At 38.2% G+C, this 26,214-nt stretch overlaps 1 protein-coding gene across 1 annotated transcript in view; it reads right to left on the reverse strand.

Annotated features, from left to right (window-relative positions):
* LOC111157779 (dachsous cadherin-related 2) overlaps positions 1 to 26,214 on the reverse strand; it is a 264,672-nt gene that overhangs the window by 119,596 nt on the left and 118,862 nt on the right. The window contains exon 2 of the mRNA XM_022519410.1: positions 12,668 to 12,859. Within this exon, the coding sequence (XP_022375118.1) occupies positions 12,668 to 12,859 (192 nt within the window). The remainder of the gene's footprint in view (positions 1 to 12,667; positions 12,860 to 26,214) is intronic.

Consider the following 26,214-nt stretch of genomic DNA (forward strand, 5'->3'; position numbering starts at 1 on the left):
CAATTATCATATGGTTTCACTTATTTGTGGAGCATAACAAATAGCATGGAGGACATGGGGAGTTAGGAGAAGGCATTTGGGGGAAATTGGAAGGGGAGGTGAACAATGAGAGACTATGGACTCTGAAAAACAATCTGAAGGGTTTGAAGAGGTGGGGGGGTGGGAGTTTGAGGGAACCAGGTGGTGGGTACTAGAGAGGGCACGGACTGCATGGAGCACTGGGTGTGGTACAAAAACAATGAATACTGTTATGCTGAAAATAAATTAAAAAAAAAACGATTAAAAAAAAAGTAACCACGTAACTTGCTGAATATTAAGAAAAATGAATAAATAAAGGGGTCTCTTAGTCAAAAAGTTAGGGAAATGCTGAAATAACCAAGTCAAATGGGTCCTGAGACACAGAGCCTTCCCTATGCTCATTTTTAGAGGGGGTGGCTTCTGAGGTGTTCCCCATTCTTATTTAACCACAGAACCCTCTTTGGAAGGAATAGGAAACAAGTATCCCACAGAACACAGTGTGGAAAAAGCTAATCTCAACTCATTTTTCTTCATTTCCATCATAGTGTTCACCTCCGAATTCTCTGTAACTAATCCTCTGTCCACCTGCCTCAAGACTATCCTGATAATGCAGCCTCTGAGACATGTTCCGTCAGAACCACCCAGCTAAGCTGCTTCCATATTCCTGGCCCTCAGAATTTGTGTGACAGTAAATGTTTGTTATTTTAAGCTGTTAAGTTTAAACAGGTAATATACCCCATAAATTCTATCCATGAATATTTCTTAACTTTGTATTATTCTTTCTCTTTCTATCAACAAGTCATGGTTGATTTTGACATAACTTTAATCACTTAATTTTTAAATTATAGTAGATAGATAGATAGAGAGAAGAATCTGTCACTATAATTTTAAAGATGAAGTGACTAGGGTCATCTAGGTGTCTCAGTCTGTTAGTTTCTGACTCTTGGTTTCAGCTCAGGTCCTGACCTCATGGGTCCTGGGATAGAGCCCTTTGTAAGGCTCTGCAATCACTGGGGAGTCTGCTTGAGAGTCTCTCTTCCACTCCCTCTGCCTCTCCCACTTGTGCTCTCTCTAAAATTAATAAATCAGGGACGCCTGGGTGGCTCAGTTGGTTAAGCAGCTGCCTTTGGCTCAGGTCATGATCCCAGCGTCCTGGGATTGAGTCCCACATCGGGCTCCTTGCTCATCAGGGAGCCTGCTTCTCCCTCTGCCTCTGCCTGCCATTCTGTCTGCCTGTGCTTGCTCTCTCTCCCTCTCTCTCTCTGACAAATAATTAAAATAAAATCTTTTAAAAAAATTAATAAATCAATCTTTAAAGATTAAATGATTAAAACTAAAAAGAGAATGGGAATCACTTCAGAATGGAGGTGGGAGGGGTGGGGGATAAGTGAAATAGCTGATGGGGATGAGGGGAGGGTACTTGTGATGAGCACTGCATGTTGTATAGAATTGTTGAATCACTATATCATACACCTGAAACTAATATTACACTGAATGTTAACTGGAATTTAAATAAAAAACTTCAAAAAACATTATAGTAAGAGACTCAACCAAACTACCTGAATTCCATTCCCCTCAAGGCATGCTGTGGAAATTGGGAGTAATTTGGGAAAGGACCAAGCTTGCATATGATGTTGGAGGCTGGTTGTCCGGGGCAATCAACAGATCAGAAAAAGTTTCTGCCATTATTTCGATTTCTACTTTGGCCGTTGTCTGCTACCCATTCTCTCTGTTCTTGTCTTCTACAGCTCTTTAACTGTAGAGTATTAATATCTCTTCTTCATATCGCCTCGCTCTTGTGGGTTGCAGTTCTCTTTGTCCTTGCATTTTGTCCTAGAGTTCATAAATGAGTGAGCAAAGGGGAAGGGAAATGAGGGTCCAATTTGTTAAGGAAAACAAAATAGAACTAAACAGTAAGCTGTGGTATCACTAAAGTCAAGAGAAGCAACATCCAAAGAATCATTTCAAGTTCACTGAGAAGGTAAATAAAATGGACATAAAGAATACCAGGATGTGGAACAAAAGAAATCATGTTCATAAAAGCAGATTTATTAGAGAGGTTACACAGGAAGAATGGGTCAAAGAAAGACTGCAAAGTGAGGGAAGGAGAGACAACTATTTTTAAGCAGATTTTGTGTCAAAGAAAAGGAATAAAATGGTTTTCTAAAAAGGTACATCAAATTTAAAAAGAGGTTTTTTAAAACCTAAAAACTGTTACTGTGCTTTGTAAGCTTATGGGAGACATTCAATAGAATTTCAGGTATTGGTGATGCAGGAAACAGAGAAAATACTTACAAACGTGATGCCCTTAGGAAAGCTGCAATGGGTGGGACCCGAAACATTAGAGAGATTTGCTTTTGAGGCCAACAGACATCTCTAACAAGGTAATAGGAAAGAAAGCAAAGAATGTGAGCTGAGAGTAGGCAGGAAGGTCAGGACTTCTCCCTCAAGCAGTTATGTGGACAAAAGGCAGAGGTGGGTTTAGACAGTGCTGGGTTTTGATCTGGAGAGTTCTTTGGAGTGAGGGAACCAAAGGGATTTTGCAACTGAATGACTTTTATGATGGGTCCATAAACTAGAGATCTTAACCTGGGAGAAGAACTACCGACTAGAAGAAAGAGACTACAGTAAGTGAGACAGAAAGACAAGAATGTTTATCAGACGGGGCACCTGGGTGGCTTGGTCTGTTAAGTGTCTGCCTTTGGCTCAGATCATGATCTCAGGGTCCTGGGATGGAGTCCCATGTCAGTGAGCAGGGAGTCTGCTTTTCCCTCTCCCTCTGCTTCTCCCTGCCCCGCCATGCTCTCTCTCAAATGAATAAATCTTTTCTTTTTTTTTTTTTTAAAGATCGCTTATCAGAGTACAGCATGCTTGAGATCAAGATTTCAGAGGTGGTATAATTAACAGGTGATGAGCATTGGAAGTGAGAAAGTCAAGGAAGTGAGAGGTTCATAATGTTGAATGGCTCAATAAATACAGTGGCAGAGAGGAAGTCTGTAAGGTGTAGAGATCCTAACTGACAAGGAGTCTTAGAATATGGCAGCAGCAAGAAAACATGTCCATGGTATAGTCCAACAAGATAAACTTCAAAAATGAATTGGTTTTTGACCAAGAAAGGCACAGAAATGATTTGGATGTGGCAATGGGCAATTAATTAGGTGGGCACCCACCCCAACAGCTCCCTCCCTGTTTGTGGTTAGTGGAATATGGGCTTTTCTGTGAAAGGCTGGAGAGGAATCAAGGAATCAGTATCCTGTGGGGTGGGTGTTTTCATCAGGGCAAGACCATAAAGGAGCAGTCAGAGACCAGATTGAGTTTACGAAGGAGCTTGCTGAGTGACAGCCCATGAGTTCCAGAGTGCATGGTAGGAGAGTTTGGGAGGGCCTACAGTGTGGCTAGGAGACTGAATCAAATCAAAGTATGAACAGAACAGGATGGGGATGAGCATATGGGTAACAGCAGATAGCTGGGAGGCTTAAGCTTTTAGTGATAAGAATGAGGTAGAGTGGTATTTAAGACATTTACGGATTAACCCTGGCAGTATATTTTTTTAAATGGTAGGCAATCCATTTGAACTACATAGTTCAGACAATCTAGCTAGAAAACAGGAAAAACTGGGAGCATCTTATTCCTGAAACCGGGGTGAGGAGGGCTGGTAATCAGTAAAATAGGACAAAAGCAACTGAATACTGGAAAGGGAGATAACATAATCTAGTAAAATTAAAATGCATGCACCCTAAGTTTCAGTTGTGCAGGATGAGTAAGCTCTAGAGGTCTAAAATACAGCTGTGGTGATTATAGCTAATATTACTGTATTACATGAAATTTGCTGAAACTAGATCTTAAGGGTTCTCACCACTTACTATGTAATGTGATGGATATGCTAATTATTTTGACTATGGTAATCACTTCATAGTGTGTACATATATCAAAACATGACTTTGGTGTACCTGGGTGGCCCAGTCTGTTGAGCATCTGACTTGGTTTCAGCTCAGGCTATTATCTCGGGGTCATGAGATCGAGCCCCAAGTCATGCTCTATGCTCAGTGGGGAGTCTACTCAAGATTATCTCTCTCCTCCCTCTTCCCCTTTCCCCTGTGCTGTCTCTCTCAAATAAATAATAAATCTTTTTAATGAAACATGATAATTGTACACCTTGATGTATACAATTTTTATTTATCAATTAAACTTCAATAAAGCCAGGGGAAAGATAAGTGTGAGCTTTTACTGGACAAGTTTGCTTCTAGAGATCTATTTCCATTACACGCAACTGTGCGACACAACTTCCATAGCCAAGTTTTATCATGAATATATATAACAGTGAAGGACTAACTCAATTTACTTTCTATATTGCTAGTCTGACACAATCCTCCCCTAAGCCTGGAGTGGTGATATAGAGTTGAAATAGCTTATCTCAGACATCTATTTCAGCTCCTGAATTTGGATGTCACAAAAAATAGAGATACAATGTTAATAAATACATACCAAAAAGAGAGTCATTTGGCAAAAATGAGTGGGAAAGGGAAACAAGGAATTAGAGGTAAGCATGGAATAATTAAATTATAGCACTTTACTGTGAAAAACCACTTGCTTTCCAATGTAATCCAATTATTTGTTTCCATTATGCAATTTTATAGCATTCTCATGGCTTCTATCTATGAGATACACAGCAGCAGCAGTAGCAGGAAAAATAGATTATCTCAGAATACCAAAATATCAGTAGAATAGGAGAGGTGATTACATTAAAAAATATTGACAGTCATCACAAGGATAAATAGAGCAGCAGCAAAGAAGCCCAGAACATCTAGGTATTTTATAAGAGAAAAATTTTCTATCAACAGATAGCAATCTCTTAGTGACCACCAGCAACTTGGTTCCTAGCAGTTTTCTTCCAAAGAGCTTACAGTATCAGGGGAAAGACCATAGATTTTGAGGGGAATTATGTAAAGTTAAAGGTCTTCTGTCAAGGCTCAGTTCATTGTTTTAAATAAATTCATTATGGCCTAGAATCCAACATCTTGAACCTAAAATATCTTGTCTGAGTTCATTTATTCTTCGATCCAAGCTAGATGGTTATCTGCATTGTTATCAGCCTTTTTGACTGGGGACATATGTGGCTAGTACACACTGCACAGAACGATTATGACACACACAGGCTTCGCCCTGTAGAAATGCGCAGCTCATCACAGAAGGAATGTGTAAAGACCATGCAGGCAACAGAATAAATAGTGCACACTGGATAGTACATGTAGACACACATGCTCACACTTGCTCACACAAGCACATACGTTGCCAGCTCTTGCATATTTTGAAGCAAACAGAGGAAAGTTGGAGGCAATTTTAAGCTCAAACATAGTGAATAGTGAACTGTTAAATACTTACAATGCAGAGGAAAGAGGACAAATTTTCTAGTTTGTCTTTAAAAATGCATCACCAGAACTGCCCCCGTGAGGATCCAATTCTAATCAGGTTGCACAAGCAGCTCCCTCTTTGGGGCTCCCTGTGTGGCTTCAGACCCACATGATGGACAAGAAAGAGAAAAAGCCACTAAGATGGAGAAGAAAATGTCCAAGAACTGGGGAAAGAGGAGACCTTGAAGCTCTAATAGCCTACCTCCAGATGTGTCTGAAAACACTCAGGTTGTAGAAATGCACATTCCCTACCTTCACCAATGTTGAATGTGTTTTTCTCTGATCATCCTGAGGAAGATGAATTGACCATATTCACTACACAGATCTTTGGGTCCTTCATTTGGCAACCAGGGCTAGGGACCAAGACAAACAAGGGACCCGTCAAGTCAGAGTGGGTATCAGATGGTAGCCTGGAAAACACAATTAATTCTTTTTGGTGTTTTCCATGAGGGTACAAGGGATCACATCTCTCAGTATGACAGGCATGACTTTAACCTGGACACATTCACATGGAGCAAGCTGTGCCATGAGGAAGAGGGCCCATACCCAAATTGGGCTGCCAAATTTCTGTCACCCCACAGGGGAGCATAATCATCTATGGAGGCTATTGGAAACAGTCAACAAATGTGGACAAACACACCCTGCATTCCAATATGCTCCACTAAAGTCTGAGGACAGAAAAAAAGGTGAAAGAGTGTAGACTCAGATTATTCCTCGGGGAATATAGCTCACTCCTAGATCTAGCATATTGGTAGCTGTGGCCTGAATCAACAGACAACTTTTGGGGGTATCTGTAGTTAGGAAAAAGAAGAGAGTCTGGAAGTTGACTTCTTTGATGACTTATACTTCTATAATACCATAAAGAGCTTCTGGTTTGCAGAACAGCTAACGGGACTGGGTCAGAGAAGATAAAACATAGGCAAAACAAAAAACAAAAAACAAAAAATCCAAAAAACTCAAAACTTGCAGCCTGAAAGTGATAATAAGCTCATGTAAGGAAGCCAGCACCCAGGAGTCCCTGGATGTAGTCAAAAAGGTGGTCACAGAGGATGGGACAATGATTAGCACTGAACAAATGCTCTCTGTCTCAGGCAGCAGGAAGGAGGAAGATGGTTCTGATGAAGCCAGTAGCCCTCTGACAGAGCCTATACCTATGCCATGCTGACCAGGAAGTGTGAGCTGCTCTATGGCTTGGGGGGGCATGTTTGAAACAAGGGACTGTCAGTTTATCCTGAATGATTTCTACCACTTTGATTCCCCACAGGATGAAAAAAATGGAAGACTTGAATACAGGTGGATTCGCAAATTCAAGAGTGCCCAAAGGAGATAAACTTGGAAGAAGACAGAGATGAGATAGAAGATGCAGCGAGAAGAGATGAAGATGAGGAGGAGGAGAATGCCAGAGACAAAAGTGGGGAGGAATAGGAAGAGGAAGAGCACTCGCCTGTGGACCCTGACTGCAAGTCTGCAGACCACTGGCCCAGGACCTACCAGTGGTGTGTGATGCCTGCATGGAACCACACAGGGCCTGACACAAAGACAACAAAGTACTGACAGTCCAGGCCATGACAGAACCTGTCTTTGATGATTTCAGATGCTATGCGGGGACAAAAGTTAAACTGAATAGTGAATTCTCTCAGTATCACTGGGTGCTATTTCCAATACACTGAGTAAAACAAGGTAGAGGCAAAGATATTCTTTGCCAGAGCCTCAAGTATACAAGAGTTCTTCCTCCCTCTAAGAGGAGACTCTGCGCTAGGGCAATGTATTAGCCATGGCTTCTGTTTTCTGTGTTCTAATGCTTTGACACTGGGCTTTGCTGATCTGAGAAGATTGCTCAGGTTCCAGTGGGCATGCTTTTTAAATGCAAACCAACCAATCTAGAGCCCAGACCCCAACCACATCCTTTCCTATGCTTTCACCACTCTAGGCCACTATTCACCTGCCCTAATCACCCAAAGGTCAAGCGCCAGGACAGCTAGAGATTGCCTCTATGCCCCAGAGCTTGTTGAAAGTACTCAAACTAGCCAATCTTAAGTCTGTCTGTTCTGCCTTTCCCATTCCTTCCCTTGGAAACCAAAATAAAGGCCCCTGCCCATGGTTTTTCCTCTCTCTCTGACTCCTCACCCACTCCAGTGCTTCCCATTGTGCACACACCCACCCCTACACCACAGTGTGACATACACCGCCCTCCCCACCCCAACCCCATCCTGGAATCTGTGAGTATAGCAAACTGTTTTTTTCAATGGCAGCCCTTCTTGCCTTTCCCTAAATAAGAATGAAACCAGTATCAAACCGCTCAGGGTACAGAGCAGTTCCAGTCCGTGCCAGGGCCTGCTTGAACAATAGGGTGAGATCTTGAGTATGAAGTACCCACAGGGAAGTTTCTTCTGTTCAAACGAAACTGAAATATGTTGTGCTTTGTTAGAGGGTTTTCCTTCTACAACACGAGTTTTTAAACAGAAGGAGGTTATGACTCACATGCATTATCTTAGTCCATTCCAGCTGCTCTAATGAAGTACCACAGACTGGGTGGCTTACAAACAATGGAGATTTATTTCTCACAGTTCTGGAGGCTAGAAGTCCAAGATCAGGTAGCCGCACAGCCAAGTTCTGGTGAAGGCTGGGAGCATGCCAACTTCTCCTGGTGGCCTCAACTGGCAGAAAAGGCTAAGGGGCTCCCTGAGGCCTCTTACAAGAATGTTAATCCCATTCATGAGGACTCCACCCTCATGACCTAATCACCTTCCAAAGGCCCCCACCTCCTAATATCATCACTTTGGGTATTAGGTTTTCAACATATGAATGGAGAGGGGGTGTGTGGTATAACCATTCAGACCATTACAGTCAGCAACCTAGAGATCATCTCATGATTTCTTAAAAATTAGCAAAAAGCTACCCATAGTCTGTTTATAAACACTTTCTTGGTTATCTTTTAAAGTAAAGTATCTTTTGGCTGGGAAATAAAAAAATGGATCCCTTTGTTCAGTCTGGCAGAGTTGTAGAGAGATAGCATGGTTAAAGATGAACTTGAATGTTGCAACAGAGTCTGGTAAGATGAATGAAAAGGAAAGCATTCTTCTTAATTTCTGTAGAGTAAGTTCCATATGAAAACAGACAAAAGCAAGGAGGTTTAAATTAAGTATCTGGGTTGACTTTTTATTCCACTGCCAATAATACTAATTAATTGCACTGCTTTGGGGGGATAAAAAATTTCCAGCATTAAATGATTTTACTTCTATTAAGATAATTTCTTTATACACTTTTACAAGATCATCTGAAACCAACTAATTAGAAACAGATGCTCAACTTTTGCAGAATTGGATTTAAACTGGTTATTCACTTCTACAATGGGCTTTTACAATTATCTCAAGATCTATGAAGAATATATTTCTGAGGGGCATCTGGGTGGCTCAGTGGATTAAGTGTCTGACTCTTGATTTTGGCTCAGGTCGTGATCTCAGGTTCATAGAATCAAGCTTCCCGTTGGGCTCCATGCTGAGTGTGGAGCCTGCATAAGATTTTCTCTCTCTCTCTCTCTCTCCCTCCCTCTGCCACTCCCCCTAGTTTGCTCGTGCATATGTGCATGCACACACACTCTCTCTCTCTCTCTCTAAAAAAAAAAAAGGAAAATATATTTCTGAAGTCTTGCATTAATATTTGTGTGTGTATATATTGAGCTTTAAATAATCATGTAGATTTGAATTAACCTAAATTCCTCTATTTATTCCTCTTTTTGTTTCCCACATCTTTTCTTACAAAGAAGCAAGAATTCCTAAAACCACATGGTCAGGAGTTGATAAAAATCTATTCAGATCATGTTAGTTTTACGAAATATAAATGACCTCATTTTCATGGTACTTCCTACATGCTTACTTGTGGTAAATATATTTGGATTCATTTTCCCCACCAACTCGTGTCTTAAGCAGGTAGATCTGCCTATTACTTTCAGAAGAGAAAGTACATCAGAGAGGTGTCAGCAGTACCCAACAAAGAAGTAGTAAGCAGATAAAAACAGAAACAAGGAAAGTCTCCAGAATAAACAAAAAAAGAAAAAAGAAAAATTCAGAATAGTGTGTCTGTAGTAGGTTATCTGTCCTGTAACAAAAAGAAAATTGAACAAGCTGTTTCTGAAATGTACTTGGAAATGTAAATGGACTAGCCAGGAATAGCCAAGGCAATCTTGAAAATGAAGGACAAAGCTAAAAGAATATACAATATCATGACCTACTATAGAGCTTAAACAATTAAGAGAGGCTGGTGCTAGTACAGTGGTAGACAAACAGGTCAAAAATAGGGTGTCCAGAAATGGATGTACACGTACATCAGCACATGATTTATAACAAAAGCAGTGATGAGAGAATAGTCATCTTGGAATCCATATTAGAAAAAAAGAAATAACAAGCCTTCCTCCCACTAGATGGAAAAAAATGAGTATGAAAGGTTAAACAAAAAACTTTTCAGAAGAAAATGTAAGGTAACACCACATGTCTGTAAGGTAAGCAAATTACTTCTAAAAAGGATAGCCAACACTTCTAAATTTGCTAGAAAGATAAACAATTAATAAACTAAGTTTTATTAGAATTAACAACTTCTGTTCCTCAAAAGACACCATTAGGGGAGTAAAAAGGCAAGCCACAGAATGGAAGAAGGATACACAGTTAAGTATATACAACAAAGGGCTTGAGTGCCAAAAATATAAGAATTCGTACAAATCAACAAGAAAAGAACCCAATAATACAACAGAAAATGGGTAAAGAACTGAACAGACACTTCACAAAACCATTTCTACAAACAGCCAATAAACATATGAAACAGTGCTCCATTCATCAGTTCTCAAGGAAATGCGAAGTAAAACTGCAATGTGATACACCACTGACTAGGCACCAGGACTGCTATAATTAAAACAACATTAAATACCAATTGTTGGGAGGATGTGGAGCAAAGGAAATTCTCATACCCTGTTGGTGTGAGTATAAATTGGTACAACCATTTGAAAAGTTGTTTGGCTTTCTTAAGGTCTAGCAATTTCACTCCTAAATATATACTCAATATACATATAAATAGAATGCTTGGGGTCTCGGTGGCTCAGTCGGTTAAGCGTCTAGCTCTTGATTTCGCCTCGGTCACGATCTCTGGGTCCTGGAATCAAGGCTTACATTGGGCTCCATGCTCAGCAAGGAGTCTGCTTGAGATTCTCTCTCCCTCCCCCTTCCCTTTCACTGCTCCTGCTCTATAAATAAATAAATGAATGAATAAATGAATAAATAAAATCTTGTACAAAAAAAGAAATGTTTCTATTTGTTCAACAAATTACATGTATAAGAATGTTAACAGAAACACTTTTTGTAACAGCCTAACATGTATGCCATCAATTATAGAACAGATGAAAAATTATCACAAATTCCCATAAAAGAATACTATGAACCAATGAGAATGAGTGAATGATTGCTATACACAACAGCATGTATGATTCTTAGAAATAATGTTTGATGTAAGAAACAATAAAAACACATAGTGTATAGCTCTATTTGCTGGAAGTTTAAAAGCAGGCAAATGATATTTGTTGGTAGAAGTCAATAGTGATGGAGGCGCCTGGGTGTCTCACTCAGTTAAGTGTCTACCTTTGGCTCAGGTCAGGATCCCAGGGTCCCAGGGTCCCAGGATCAAGCCCTGCATCCGGCTCCCTTCTCGGTGGGGACCCTGCTTCTCCTCCTCCCTCTGCCCTCCCTCAGCTCACGTACTCTTGCATGCTCTCTCTCAAGTAAATAAATACAATCTTAAAAAAAGAAAGTCAATAGCAATTAACCTGAAAGGCAGGGGGCAAGGGATGAGCAAGAGGCCAAGAGTGGGCCTTCCAGGGTTCTGGTAATGTTTCTTCATCTGCTTCCATGTATGTGTTTGTTTCGCAAAAATCCACTAAATCGTACTATAATTTGTGCACCTTGATGCATGCATTTTATATGCCAATTTAAACGTTTACCAAAAAAAAAAAAAGTCATAAAAGTCAAATTGAAGGTGCCATTACTGACCTAAGATGTGTGAGTATGAACATCAGAGAGAATAATGTCAGCAATGTATGAAATACATCAAATACATAAAATTCCAAGAATTCATAATCACATTAGAAAAAAAAAATCATCCACACCCTTAGGAGAGATTAAATGCATCAACTTGTTATTCTAAAAACTGTTAAAATAGAATGAATCGAGCATTATCCTGCCTCCCCTCTATGAATTGTATTTCAGGATAATCAAATAGTTGATGAGAGAACATTCTTAGTTGAAGAATTCCAGATAATAAATGAAAAAGGAATAACAGAATTCAAATTTCACCGCATTGCACCCCGTAATAGAATAATGGTGTGTGTCTGGCGATACAGTAAGAAACACACAGCACCACCTAAATGAACCCAAAACTAATCTGGTTTCTGGCTCAGAACATCAGTTCATAGGAAATATGATAAAAGAGGACATTAAATGAATCCCAAGGATGTAATCAGCCACATTCAAAAGGTAGAACATTTACAGGGCAAAAAATTTTATTTCTTCCAAAACCAAATACCATCAGAGAAAAGCTAAGGCAGGGTGGGGGTGGGGGGGAAGAGGGGAGCTGACTGTTATGGCCCAAAACTGAAGGGATTTTGCAATAAAATCAATTTTGAACTCATTTGGATCTTAATTCAATTAAGTCACTTTTTAAAAGACATTTTTAAGTGATGGAGAGCAGTAGTGAGTTGGGGGAAATCAGAGGGGGAGACAAACCATGAAAGACTGTGGACTCTGAGAAACAAACTAAGGGTTTTGGAGGGGCAGGGGTGGGGGGTTGGGGGAGCCTTGTGGTGGGTATTAAGGAGGGCACGTATTACATGGAGCACTGAGTGTGGTGCATAAACAATGAATCTTGGAACACTGAAAAAAATAAAATTTAATTTAAAAAATTTTTTAAAAAGACATTTTTAGAAAATCCAGGAAATTTTAAATGGACTAGATATTAGATTTTATTAAAGAATTATCGTTGATTTGTTGTAGTCATGTTTTTAAAAAGTAATTATCTGTTATAGATATTATTGAACTATTTATGGATGAAATGATCTGTAATAATGTCTGGTATTTGCAAAGGAAAGAGGTAGTGATTTATGAGCCAGGATTGGTTAATTGATAATCAATGGTACTCTCTGATATGTACACAGTGGTTCACTGTTGAGTATGTTTGAGATTTCATGCATGAACACTTACCCCATCCGTAGCTTTCACCAAGAGGTCATAGGTTGCTGGATCCCTTTCCCTATCAATATCTTGAGAAACGCAGATTCGCCCATCATGTGGGTCGATTCGGAATGCAGGAGATGCATCATAGCTTTGGAATCCATCATAAAGAGAATACTCCACAAAGCCATAGAGTCCAGCATCTGCATCAGAAGCTTTAACCTACGAGACAAGAGGTTGGTCAGCAAGGGAATGGAAATGTTAACATTACTTTTCAGTTGGTCATGAATTATTATCATGATTTATACAACTGGGTTACGCCTACAGCCATTGATTCACAAAATACAGGCTTTGGTTTTAACTCTCTCCTTTTACCATCTGTGACAGCTCACCCTCACTTTCCTCCTCCTTGTCTGAGTTCTGCTCAGTCTCCTTTGCCAATTCCTATATTTTCATGTGATCTTGAAAGTCTGAGTTGCCTGAGATTCAGGTCTCTCCTTTGTCTTCTTATTCCTCTCACTATGCCTAAGTGATCCCATCCAAATTCAAGGCTTCAAAAACATCCCCATGCTAACAGTTTGACCACATATCTTTGGATTCCCTCTCATTCTCAGACTTTTCAAATGATGGGCTCAACACCCCACCTCCACCCTTCAGAACAGTAAGTGAAAGCAGAGAAATCGAGGCAGTAAGTGCCGTGATTACTAGTAACCCAATCCAGCTGAAAGAATTCACCCTGGAGAAGGAGACTTGAGTTTCTAAGCCAGGTTTCCTTGTAGGAATAATGCCTCCATCAGGACCCTGCACAGTCATGCTCACTGACCGGGGCACAGAAGCACCTTGCCCAGTGGGTCCATGGGAATGAAATCCAGCCCACGCTCTGCTTTGCCCAACACTGACATGGAGCTCTAAGTGTCCAGATGTAAGGACATCTTTCTCTTTGACCATAAATACTACTTACGTTAGTTGTGGTCCTGTGCCTGGTAGAAAAGATGAAGTAACTGGAATATGAAGGCACTTTATTTATACTAACTGTAGGAATACACAGTGAGAAAAACAACAGTCTATATTGAACTCAAAACATTTTGAGTTCATAGGCATGGTTGGTAAAGCCCTCTTGATTTTTTAACTGAATTAATAGTAACAGCAAACATCTATATAACACTTAAAAGAAACTTTGTAAGGGAAGATTAATTTGAAAAAGGAAGAAAGAAAAACAAAAAAGAAGTGTAAGTATATGTAAAGATTTATACTATAACGTATAATGAACTCCATTTTACAGACCAGAAAAAGTCAGGCTCAGAGAGTTTAAGTAACGCGCCAAAGATCACATAGCCATATCAAAACTGGGACTCAAATCAGGTCATTTGGACAACATTTAGCTCCAGGTTGGAAAAAAAAGTGATCTCTTATTATCAGTACAGTATACAGGAAGGAATTACACCTTCATTATTTGCTTCCCAAATAAAACCTCATACCAATAATATATTCAACAACCAATGTTCTCAATAAGCCTTCCCACTCATTCTGTTCTATCTTGAGCATATAACTGGAATGTGGCTTTGGGGGTTCTTCATGCAGTCTGGCACAGTGGTTCTCAATCAGGGTCAAGTCTGCCCCCACCAGGACATTTGGCAATGTCACATGTGGGGAGAGGGTACTGTGGCATCTGGGGGTGGAAACCAGAGTTGCTGCTCATCGTCCTGTAATACACAGGACAAACCCTACAACACATAATGATCTGGCCCAAAATGTCAACAGTGCCTAGGCTGAGAACCACTGCATCTGATGGAACACAACAATGGGGACTATTATTTTCCTCCTTAATTGCCTTTGTCTTCAACCGATGACACAGTCTTATAAATTTCTCTTCACTCCCATCTATCTCATATTCTCTGGCAATATTATTTATTCTGTGCAACCAGCTAACATGTTTGCAAGTTATTCTTCTCATCAGATGGGCTGAACCAGGAAATCCACAAACTTCCCAACTACAAAAGAATTAAATTCCAAGTACATTTGGTCTGTTCCATTTTGGCAGCTGTTAATGACTTAGTAGCCTCCAGTTCCCAAAGACACCAAATATATTTTCTAAAAACATCTGGTATTCTCAATAATTTTGGCTTGATTGGAAGATAAATAAAATGAACTTTAATTTCTAAGACTCATTCTCAGCCTTTAATGGCACATATTAAGTAATCCGGCTTATATAAAATGAGTCTCCTTATTTCCACTTTTGAGACCTTTTTCTCATCTGGACTTTTGGCAGGCAAAACAGAAAAAGTCAAAAGTGGGATAAGAGTACTGATCTCAATTTATGTCAGCAGCTCAGATTCTAGGATTCAGAATCATAAAACAAGAATGTATTCCTCCCTGTTTTTTACTCAACTCCCTAAAAATACTGACCTAGTATTCTAGAACAATATATTCCCCCTACTAGTATTTGGTCTTGAACTCCAGTAATTAATTTGGCATCTTTATGAGGCCTATATTTTCCAATATCCATTAATTTATACATAATAGGCAATTTAAATAATAGAAAATGGGGAAAGTTTCACCAGATCTTCAAGAGGAAATCTGATTAGTAAGTAAGCTCACTGGGCCTTTTCTTCAGAGAGAGCTGTTTAAATCAAAGAAACATCTGGTCACAGTCTATTATCGCCATCTTTTGGTGCTAATTTTGGGATCCAGAGGAGATCTCAGGAAGATTATTCCTAAATCTACTGAAAAAGCCACATTCTAGCACTCTCGGTGCTGTCCCTGTGTTCCTCATCTTACCCTTAATCTACCTGTTTTAGACTGAGATGAATCTGGTGATTTTTCCTCTAAACTTACTTCAAGTCAGAGTTGTTCTCCTTTATTCTGATCTCTCACAATTTTTTAAAAGATTTCTTTATTATTTATTTACTTGACAGAGAGAGAGTCAGGAGAGCGGAAACACAAACAGGGCGAGTGGCTCCCCACTGAGCAGGGAGCCCAATGCCAGGCTCGATCTCAGGACCCCGGGATCATGACCTGAGCTGAAGGCAGCCGCTTAATGACTGAGCCATCCAGGTGCCCTGATCTCTCACAAATTTAATGCAGACATTATAAAAATGAAAATATTAACGTGATATTAAGATTCACCTGATTCCCTTATTAGCTTCTGAAACTAAAAAAAGAAAGAAAAAAAAAATCCCTGCCTCCCTATCTGGGAGACAAATTGAGAACACTGGCTCTTGAATACATGTTGTTTGGACGTTCTATAAATGGGATGGACCTATCTGCACTTCACTCACCAGCACAGACGCCTCTATTTGGGAGGCTGTCCTTTCATTTATTTATTTATTTTTTATTTCTTTATATTATGTTCAGTTAGCTGGCATATAGTACATCATTAGTTTTTGATGCAGTGTTCAGCAATTCATTGTGTGTAACACCCAGTGCTCATCACAACACGTACTCTCCTTAATGCCCATCACCCAGTTACCCATTCCCCCACCTCCCTCCCTTCTGTAACCCTCAGTTTGTTTCCTGGGGTCCAGAGTCTCTCATGGCTTGTCTTCCTCTCTCTGATTTCTTCCCATTCAGTTTTCCTGGGAAGGTCTCCGTTTCAATTACTTGACAGCTTTGCTGGAGTTAATACCCAGCCATTAGCCTTGGTACCCCAAAACCCAAAAGTCCACAACACACTGTGAACAATCTTATCCTTTACCTGCTCCCAGGAAATCATATCACTGAATTCAATGACACTTCTAGAAAAACCTCAAAGCCCAGTCAAAAAAATAAGCAAACAAGAAAGTCCTACAAAAAAAAAAAAGGTTGCCAAAAAAATGGCTTATTTACATGAAATTTAAAATGAAATAACCCATCTTAATTTTTTTTTTGTGATTTCCAAAATTTCTACCATGAGTATATAAGTTTGTTTGAAGAAACCAAACCGTTGACACAACACAGTCACAAACATAACTTCAAATAGAAGGAAGGAAAAGCAATTACAAAATAACTTTAAATTCTATGTGCTTGGCCATCCACTGATCACACAGTGAAAACAAGATTAGAATATTCCAGTGGAAGCCGGTTTCAGCACTGAGGACCACAACAGATGCAAGTATGCCACTCTCTGAATACAATTTTAGAAGTTCACCAATGATTTGGGTCTTAACCAAGTCTCACCATCAAAGCTCCATCCTTATTTTCTACACAACCCAACAGCCTTCCATATGCAAATTGTCTCCGTATTGAAACACTTCCTCCCCAGACATCAGGCTCTGACTCTCCTGCTCTTCCTACACCCCACTGACCTCCTTTTAGTTTCCTTCACTTGCTCTGAGTTCTCTTCCCAGCCTCTGAATGTTCTCATGCCCCACAGCTTTAGTCTTCAGACGACTTCTCTTTTCAGTTCAAACGCCATTGCCTGTGACGAGTGAATGGTGCTCCCCAAAAGACAGCTCCAAATCCTAATCCCTGGAACTTGTGGATATTGCCTTATATGATAAAAGAGTGACTATTGCCTTATATTGTAAAACATCATTAGGTCAAGGATTTTGAGAGCAGTTTGTCATGGATTATCCAGATGAGACTTCAATCCAAAAACAAGTGCCCTTAGAAGAGAGAGTCAGAGAGTAGAGTGAGGGGTCACAAACCAGGGAACACCAACAAGACTTAGAGGCTAGCAGAGACAAAGTAAAGGAGAAAGGCCCTGTAGGACTTTGGACTTCTAGCTTCCAGAATTATGAGTAATAACAATTTCTGTTATTTTAATCCAGGGAATTGACGGTTATTAGTTACGGAAGCCCTAGGAAATTAATATACTCCTGAGTGATCTCATCCGGGCCCACAGTGCTAAATCAACATATGTTCTCCCAGTATTGCTATCTTTGTCTGGTGTTCCAGATTCATGCATCGTCCTACTACTAATTAGACATCACCTCTCATGTGGCTAACAGGCACTTCCAATGTGGCCTGTCCAAACAGAACTCTTGCTACCTACCCAAATCTGCTATTCTCCCAGTGTCTTTAGTGATGGCATCACCATCCATTTTTTGTAAAGGCAGCCATGGAGACACAACTCAAAGGACCTCAAATCATGTCATTCTCCTGCTCAGGATCTTCCAACAGCTTCTCATCATCACCTCAGTAAAATCAGACCCTTTAATTTGATCCTGGCTACTTCTCTGAACTTATCTCCCACTACTTTCTAACTCACTCACTCCTTTCTGCATATACTGGGCTCCTTGATGATCCTAGAACCTATCAGCTTACATGACTTGCCTCCTCATTTCTTTCAAGTCTCTGCAAAGACTACCTAATTACAGAGACCTTTCCTAATCACGCTACCCAAGAGTGTCATCCTCATTTCTGCCATACTCTTCTCTTTTACCTTGCTTTGTTTATCTTCAGAGTACTTACCTTTATTTTACACTGCATTATATATTTTTATTTATTTGTTTATATCTCCTATTGGGATTTATCTCCAGAGCTCCTTGGCATATGTCCAGCACCCATAATGCTAGTGCCTGGCTCATAGTGAGGATGCTGTAAATATCTGTTGCATGAATTAATCACTCTATTATTGTCCATAAAATGCAAGCATGTTTTAGAAATAGTTTTCATGATAATTCTCCCTATTTTGACTTGGGAAAACAAGTCATAAGAATAAGAATGAAAAGATTCTCAACATCACTCATCATCACAGATATAAAAAAAAAACAACTATGAGATATCACCTCCCACCTGTCAGAATGACTAAAATCAAATAAACAACCAAAAAAAAAAAAAAAAAACCAGTGTTGGTGAGGATGTGAAGAAAAGGAATCCTTGTGCACTGTTGATAAGAAGGTAAACTGGTGCAGCCACTGTGGAAAACAGTATGGAGGTTGGTCAAAAAATTAAAAATAGAATTACCATATGATCCAGTAATTCCAGTACTAGTATTTACCCAAAGAATATAAAAACACTAATGCAAAAAGATATATGCATCTCTTTTATTTTTATTATTTTATTTATTTTTTTGCAGCATTATTTACAATAGCCAAATTATGGAAGCAGCCCAAGTATCCATCAACGGATATATTGATTAAAAAAAAAAATGTGATGAATGAAACACAATGAAATATTACTTCACCATAAAAAAGAATGAAATCTTGTCATTTGCAACAACATGGCTGGATCTAGAGAATATAATGCTACGTGAAATAAGTCAGTCAGAGAAAGACAAATAACATATGAATTCACTCATATGTAGATTTAAAAACCAAAACAAACAAAGGAAAAAAAAAAGACTCAGGCCATAAAAGAGACTCTTAACTATAGAGGACAAACTAGTGGTTACCAGACGGGATGTGAGTGGGGAAATGGATGAACTAGGTGAAGAGGATGAAGAATACACTTATCATGGATGAGCACTGATAATGTATACAATTGTTGAATCACTATATTGTACACCTGAAACTAACATAATACTGTTTATTAACTATACTGGAATTATAACTAAAAAGAAAGAAATAACAAGGATAAGATAGCTTTGCAGATACCATCACTACCTTCTGGGGCTACACCACACTGGGCAACCATGCTCAAATCCACCATGTTCTTTGACATCACCATCACCAATGAGCTCTTCGGCCACATCTCCTGAGAGCTGTTTCCAGACAGACTCTCAAAGACAGCAGATAGCTTTCATGTTCTGAGCACTGGGAAGAAGGGATTTGGTTATAAAGGTTCCTGTTTTATAAAAAGTTATTGTGGGGTTTATGTGGCAGGATGGAGACTTCAAATGCCATAATGGCACTGGCAACAAGTCCACCAGAGGGAGAAATTTGATGATGACAGTTTTATCCTCAATTATACAGGTCCCAGCACCTTGTCCATGGCAAATGCTAGGCCCAGTATAAATGGTTCCCAAGAATGCCAATACTGTAAGGTTAGATGGCAAAGTGAAAAAGAGTGCATGAATACTATCAAAACTGTGGAACACTCTGGGTCTAGGAATGGCAAGACCAGAAAGGAGATCACCATTGCCCAGCATGGACAGCCATAGACAACCAGTAAATCTGACTTGCATTTTATTTTAACCATCAGGCCATTCCTTCCGTTGCTCAGGAAAACATCCCTCAAACCTGGCTGCTTATAACTTCCTATGATCCGCATTCACAATGCAATTCTTAGGGTTCCCTGTTTTCCTCATCCCATTCTAAGTCTTGCTGGATTGCAGAGTTAAGTTTATGATTATGGAATAAAAACTCAACAACAGCAACAGCGAAAGAACAAGATATTTTATAACTCCATCAAGCTCTTACTGAGGAATGATTTTTTAATGAGTAAAACACAGTCTATTAACAAAGCTATATCATCATAGAATAAAATCCAAAATGCTAAAACTGGCAAAGGAAAATAAAAACTATTTTAAGACATGTGGAACTATTCAGATGTTGGAAACAGAACTGTACTTTTTATTCACCTTTTAAAATGTATTTTCAGAGAAGCTGATAGAACTATTTTCAGAGAAGCTGATAGAACTGTTGGATGAATAAACTAAGTATCTATTTTCCAGGAAAAAGAAAAAAAAACTCTTACTGTTCTAATAACATGTTTTTATTGCCTTGATTGAAGAATGGGATTAAGAAACCACTAATCCTACTACTCATTGCCCCACCCTCCCCTGAAAAAGCAACCAAAGGAAATTTTGTAAAAGGAGATGTGTGGGTGGAGTGAGGGGTAACTTGTCCTATGAAGTATTACAAATAAACAATTAAAACAGTGTGACCTAAAAAAAGAATTGGCAGGCAGATCAGTAGAACACAAAAGTAAGACCTGAAAGAGAATCTGGTAAACCTAAATTATTTTTATTACAAAGGAAACATCACAGACCACTGAGGAACATAGGTTTATCCACATAAGTTGCTAGAAAAATTGGCAAAGAAAGGGGGGTAGGAAATCAAGCTTGTTAATAACCTCACGTGAAAGTAAATTCTAGATAGATATGTGAAATGTAAATAATTAAATTATTTAAAGCACACAAAAAATATAGGGGAATATTTGGCTGATGCTTATACTGGAGAGAAATTTCAAAGCAAAAAAAATTACAAAACTAAAACAGATGAACAGGAATCACAAAGGAGAAAATCAATACAATGACTACATAACCATTTAAAATTCCATGATGTTGGGGTGCCTGGGTGGCTCAGTGGGTTAAGTCTCTGCCTTCAGCTCAGATCATGATCCCAGCATACTGGGATCAAGCCCCACATCAGGCTCTCTGCTCAGCGGGGAGCCTGCTTCCTCGTCTCTCACTCTCTCTGCCTACTTGTGATCTCTATCTGTCAAATAAATAAATAAAATCTTAAAAAAAAATAAAATAAAATTCCATTATGTCAAAAATACCACACACAAAAAAATTTAGTGTGAATTAGGTATGATATCTGTGTTATAAATATATACACATATATATTCATAGTATATACCCCAAAGCTAATGTCCTTAATTTGGAAATAGGCCTTTAAAAATAATACTGACTTCCCAATATAAAAGAAAAATGGGTAAAAGACAAGAACAAACAAGTCACAGAAAAATAATATATATTTAAGAGATACAACTCTACTAGTCATGAAATAAATAAAAATTAAAATAATATTTTTAAAGTATTGGCAACCATTAAAATAATGCATTAAGTGGGACAAGGATGAAATAAATGTGTAGTCATTTTTAAGCCTATCTGGGAAATAATTTTGTTTCTACCATATGCATATGGTAAACATTCTCCCAAACCTAAAAATATTCATTTCTTTTGACCCAGTTAGTATATTTCTAAAAATATATGTAGACAGCTATTTGTATGAAAGACATATAATGTAGTATTATTTATTCTAGAACCCAAATGTCCAACAATAAGAGTAGTTAAATAAGTTATAATTCTTCCAAAGGTAGAATACAATGCACCCATAAAAATTGTGTATTTAAAGACACATGTTTGGGGTGTCTGAGCGGCTCAGATAGTTAGGCATCTGCCTTTGGCTTAGGTCATGATCTCAGGGTCCTGGGATCAAACCCTGCATTGGCTCCCTGCTCAGTGGGAAGCCTGCTTCCCCTTCTCTCTCTGCCTGCCTCTCTGCCTACTAGTGATCTCTCTGTCAAATAAATAAATAAAATCTTAAAAAAAAAAAAAAGACACATGTTTAGTAATAAAGGAAAAATGTCAACTTAAAAGTTAGGTATGATATCCTATTTCTGAGAAAAGTGTCCAACATACAGAATTAAAAACTAAAAGGAAATAAATAAGCCAGAGCAAGGAACCCTTCCAAACTCCATTTTAGGAGGTTAGCATTATCTTGATACCAAAACCAGCCAAGAACACTACAAGAAAAGGAAATTATAGGCCAATATCTCTGATGAACATAGATACAAAAATCTTCAACAGAATATTAGCAAACCAAATTCAACAGTACATTAAATAGACCATACGCCCTAATTAAGTGGGACTTATTCTAGGGATACAAGAATGGTTAAACATCTGAAAATCAATGTGATATACTACATTAACAAAATGAAGTATGAAAATCATATGATCTCCTCAATAGATGCAGAAAAAGCATTTGACACAATTCAACATCCATTCATTATAAAAACTCTCAATAAAGTGGGTATAGAGGGAATATACCCCAACATAATAAAGACCATATAGGACAAGCCCACAGCTAATATAATACCCAGTGATGAAAAGCTGAGAGCTTTTTTTGTTTCTGAACAAGACAAGGATGCCCACTCTTGCCACTTTTATTTAACATAGTACTGGAAGTCTTAGCCAGAGAAATTAGGCAAGTAAAAGAAATAAAAGGAACCTAACCAAAAAGGAAGAAGTAAAACTGTCTCTATTTGCAAATGACATGATATTATATAGAAAAAAATCCAAGGAGTCTACCAAAAATTTTGTGAGAACTAATAAATGATTCAGTAAACCTGCAGGATGCAAAATCCATATACAAAAATCTGTTGGGCTTCTGTACAGTAATAATGAACTATGAGAAATAGAAATTAAGAAAACAATTCCATTTGTAAGGGCATCAAAAAGAATAAAAATACCTAGGAATATATTTACCCAAGGAGGTAAAATATCTGTATACTGAAAACTATAAAATGTTAATGAAAGAAAACATAAACAAATGGAAAGATATTCCATGCTCATGGGTTGGAAGAATTAATATTGTTAAAATGTCCATACTACCTAAAGCAAGCTAAATGGACAATGTAATCCCAATGGCATTTGTCATAGAAATAGAACAAACAATCCTAAAATTTGTATGTGACCACAAAAGACTCTGAATAGCCAAAGCCATCTTAAGAAAGAAAAACAAAGCTAAAGGCATCACACTTCCTGATATCAAATTATATTACAAAGCTGTAGTAATCAAAACAGAATGATACTCACATTAAAAACGCAGAGAAAGATAAATGAAAAAGGACAGAGATCCCAGAAATAAACCCACATATATATGGTCAAATAATTTGTGACAAAGGAACCAAGAATACACAATGGGAAAAGTGTCTTCAATAAACAACGCTGGAAGAACTGGACAGCCATATATGAAAAGAGTGAGACTGGACCACTCTGCTATATCACAAACAAAAATCAAATCAAAATGAATTAAAGACTTGAGCGTAAGACCCGAAACCATAAAACTCCTAGAAAAAAACATAGTGGGTAAGCTCCTTTGCATTGGTCTTGCTTGCAAAGATTTTTTGGACGATTCCAAAAGCAAAGGCAACAAAAGCAAAAATAAACAAGTGAGACTAGATCAAACTAATAAGCTCCTGCCCAGGAAAGGCAACCATCAACAGAATGAAAAGGCAGCCTAAGGAATGGGAGAAAATATTTGCAAATCATTTATCTGATAAGAGATCAATATTCAAAATATATTTTGAAAAATTCATACAACTCAACAGCAAAAAAAAAAAAAAAGGAGGATCTAAGTAAACATTTTTCCAGAAATAATGGCCAATAGCCACTTTTTGAAGGTGCTCAACATCACTAATCATCAGGGAACTGCATATCAAATCACCTTTAGGTATTACCTCTTAGAATTGCTATCAAAAGACAAGAAATGAGAAGTGGTGGCAAGAATGTGGAAAAAAGGGAACCCTCATGCACTGTTGGTGGGAATGCAAAATGGTGCAGCCACTATGAAGATCAGTATGGAGATTCTTCCAAAAAAATTAAGCATAGAACTACCATATGATCCAGAAATCCCACTTCCAGAGTGTACATGCAAAGAGGACATAATCAGTATCTTGAAGAGATACCAGCACTCCCATGTCCATTGCAGCATTCTTCACAATAGCCAATATATAGAAACAACCTAACTGTCTATCAACAGATGAATGGATAAAAAGGATGTGGTATATACATTCAGTGGAATGTTACTGAGCCATGAGAAAGAAGGAAATCCCACCACATGCCACAACATGGATGGACCTTGAAAGCATTATGCTAAGTGAGAGAAGTCAGACAAAAACAAATACTGCATGGTATCACTTACATGTAGAATCTTAAAATGAGTCAGACTCAGAAACAGAGGGTAGCAAATTGCTTGTCAGGGGCTGGAGCAGGGGTAGAGAAATAAGAAGGGGTTGGTAAAATGTACAAACTTTCAGCTATAAACTGGGTAAGAATTGGGGATCTAATGTCAAACTATATATAACTATATATAGTTTATATATAAATTATATATATATTATAACTATATATAGTTATAATATAAACTATAGTTTATAACACTATCTTGTATAACTGAAATTTGCTAAAAGACTAGAACTAAATGTTCTCATCAAAAAAGGGGGAAGGGAATAAATATGGTAGATGTGTTAATGAGCTAGATGGGAGAATCTTCTCACGATGTGCCCGGATACCAAATCACCATGGTATACACTTTAGACATCTTACAATTTTATATATCAATTATACCTCAGTAAAGCTTAAGTTAAGTAACTTATAAATGAAAACAAGCCAGACATGAAGTAATGTAACATGGGGAGTAAGTGATTTTTGTTTCCACTCCTTCAGCTTCTTGTCCACATTTTCATAAAGTTAGTTTTATGGTAACAATAGTATGAAAAACAGCTGAGCATCAAAATGATTAAACTAAAAAAAACTGCATTTGGTAAGTCTTTGCCATCCCTTTATTGAGTGGTCTGTGAGGAGAGCCTCTGGTACCTCATTCTTGTAAATCCACCAAGGGCAGATATAGAAGAGTCACAAGGCCTAGGGCATCACTGACTTTGGAAGCAGGATTGTACAACTATTCTGTAAAGGGGTAGATAATAAATAATTTAGGCTTTGCAGGCCATCAGGCCTCTGTTCCAAGTATTCAACTCTGCTATTTTAGCACAAAAGAGCCCAGACAGTATGTAAATGAATAGCTTTTTTCTAAACACCAAAATTTGAATTTCATGTAATTCTCTCTATTAGGAAATGTCATCTCTCTCTCTCAATCATTTAAAACTCTAAAGATCATTCTCAGCTCATGGGTGCCACCAAAACAGAAAACAGACAACAGGCTGGATCTGACCCATGGGCCATCATTTGTCAACCCCTGGTCTAAAGTGTAAGGAGAAATCTTTACTTAGAAAAACAGAGTTAGCACTTTGGGCCCAAGAATGTAACTTTGAAGTAACTTCAGTCCAATGCATATCAGGGGCTCATCTGAGATTCTTTATTTGAGCTGGTTTTAGAGGCACTCATTGCTGCCTCATATTCCGTTCCTATAGTAAAGCTAAATTATCACAAAAAGAAAAATGTACCTCAATCACTTCAGTTCAGGCCCCAGCCAAAATGCTTTCACTAAATTAAATTTTTTTGTCATGTCTTTATATTTCACAAAAGTTTACTTTGATTATGTTTGTCACTGGAAAAAATAAAACTAAAAATATTACCTTCTACATAATCCAGTAACAATTTCATAGAATCTTTTAACTGTAAATAAAACACACGCATGTGCACACACACTCAAATAACACAAAACTGTAACCCCAAGCCTTCCAAGTGTACCTATGTTAAAAGGAAGCAAAGGAGTTAAAAATTGGAGGAATAGAGCCAGCCATCCCCACAGCCCATGGAAGTGCTCTTTCCAGAGCTGTTCTACACCAATGGCACTGCTTTAATGAGGTCCAATCCTTCTCCACGGGTAAGACGCTCATCTTAAAAAAAAAAAAGAAAAAAAAATATATATATATATTAGCTAATATTTATGGCATAGAGATTAGGATGCAACTAGCTGATCCCCTGATTGGTATTTTAATAATTATCTTTTCTTTTGATTTATTAACTTAGTTCAGTGATCTGATTTAGGCTGTGGATACTCTTAATCTTGTGACAACAAAAAAGATAGAAATATAGCAGTTCAAAGTAACTGGTAGACTCAATAATAACATTTAAAAATAACATTTATTTTTTATTATTATTTTAATTATTTTTTTTGTTTTGATTTTTTTTTATTTTATTTTTTATAAACATATAATATATTTTTATCCCCAGGGGTACAGGTCTGTGAATCGCCAGATTTACACACTTCACAGCACTCACCATAGCACATACCCTCCCCAAC

The sequence above is a fragment of the Enhydra lutris genome, unplaced genomic scaffold, assembly GCF_002288905.1.
Source record: "Enhydra lutris kenyoni isolate GAN:26980312 unplaced genomic scaffold, ASM228890v2 scaffoldscaffold3, whole genome shotgun sequence".
Classification (NCBI taxonomy): Eukaryota; Metazoa; Chordata; class Mammalia; order Carnivora; family Mustelidae; genus Enhydra; species Enhydra lutris.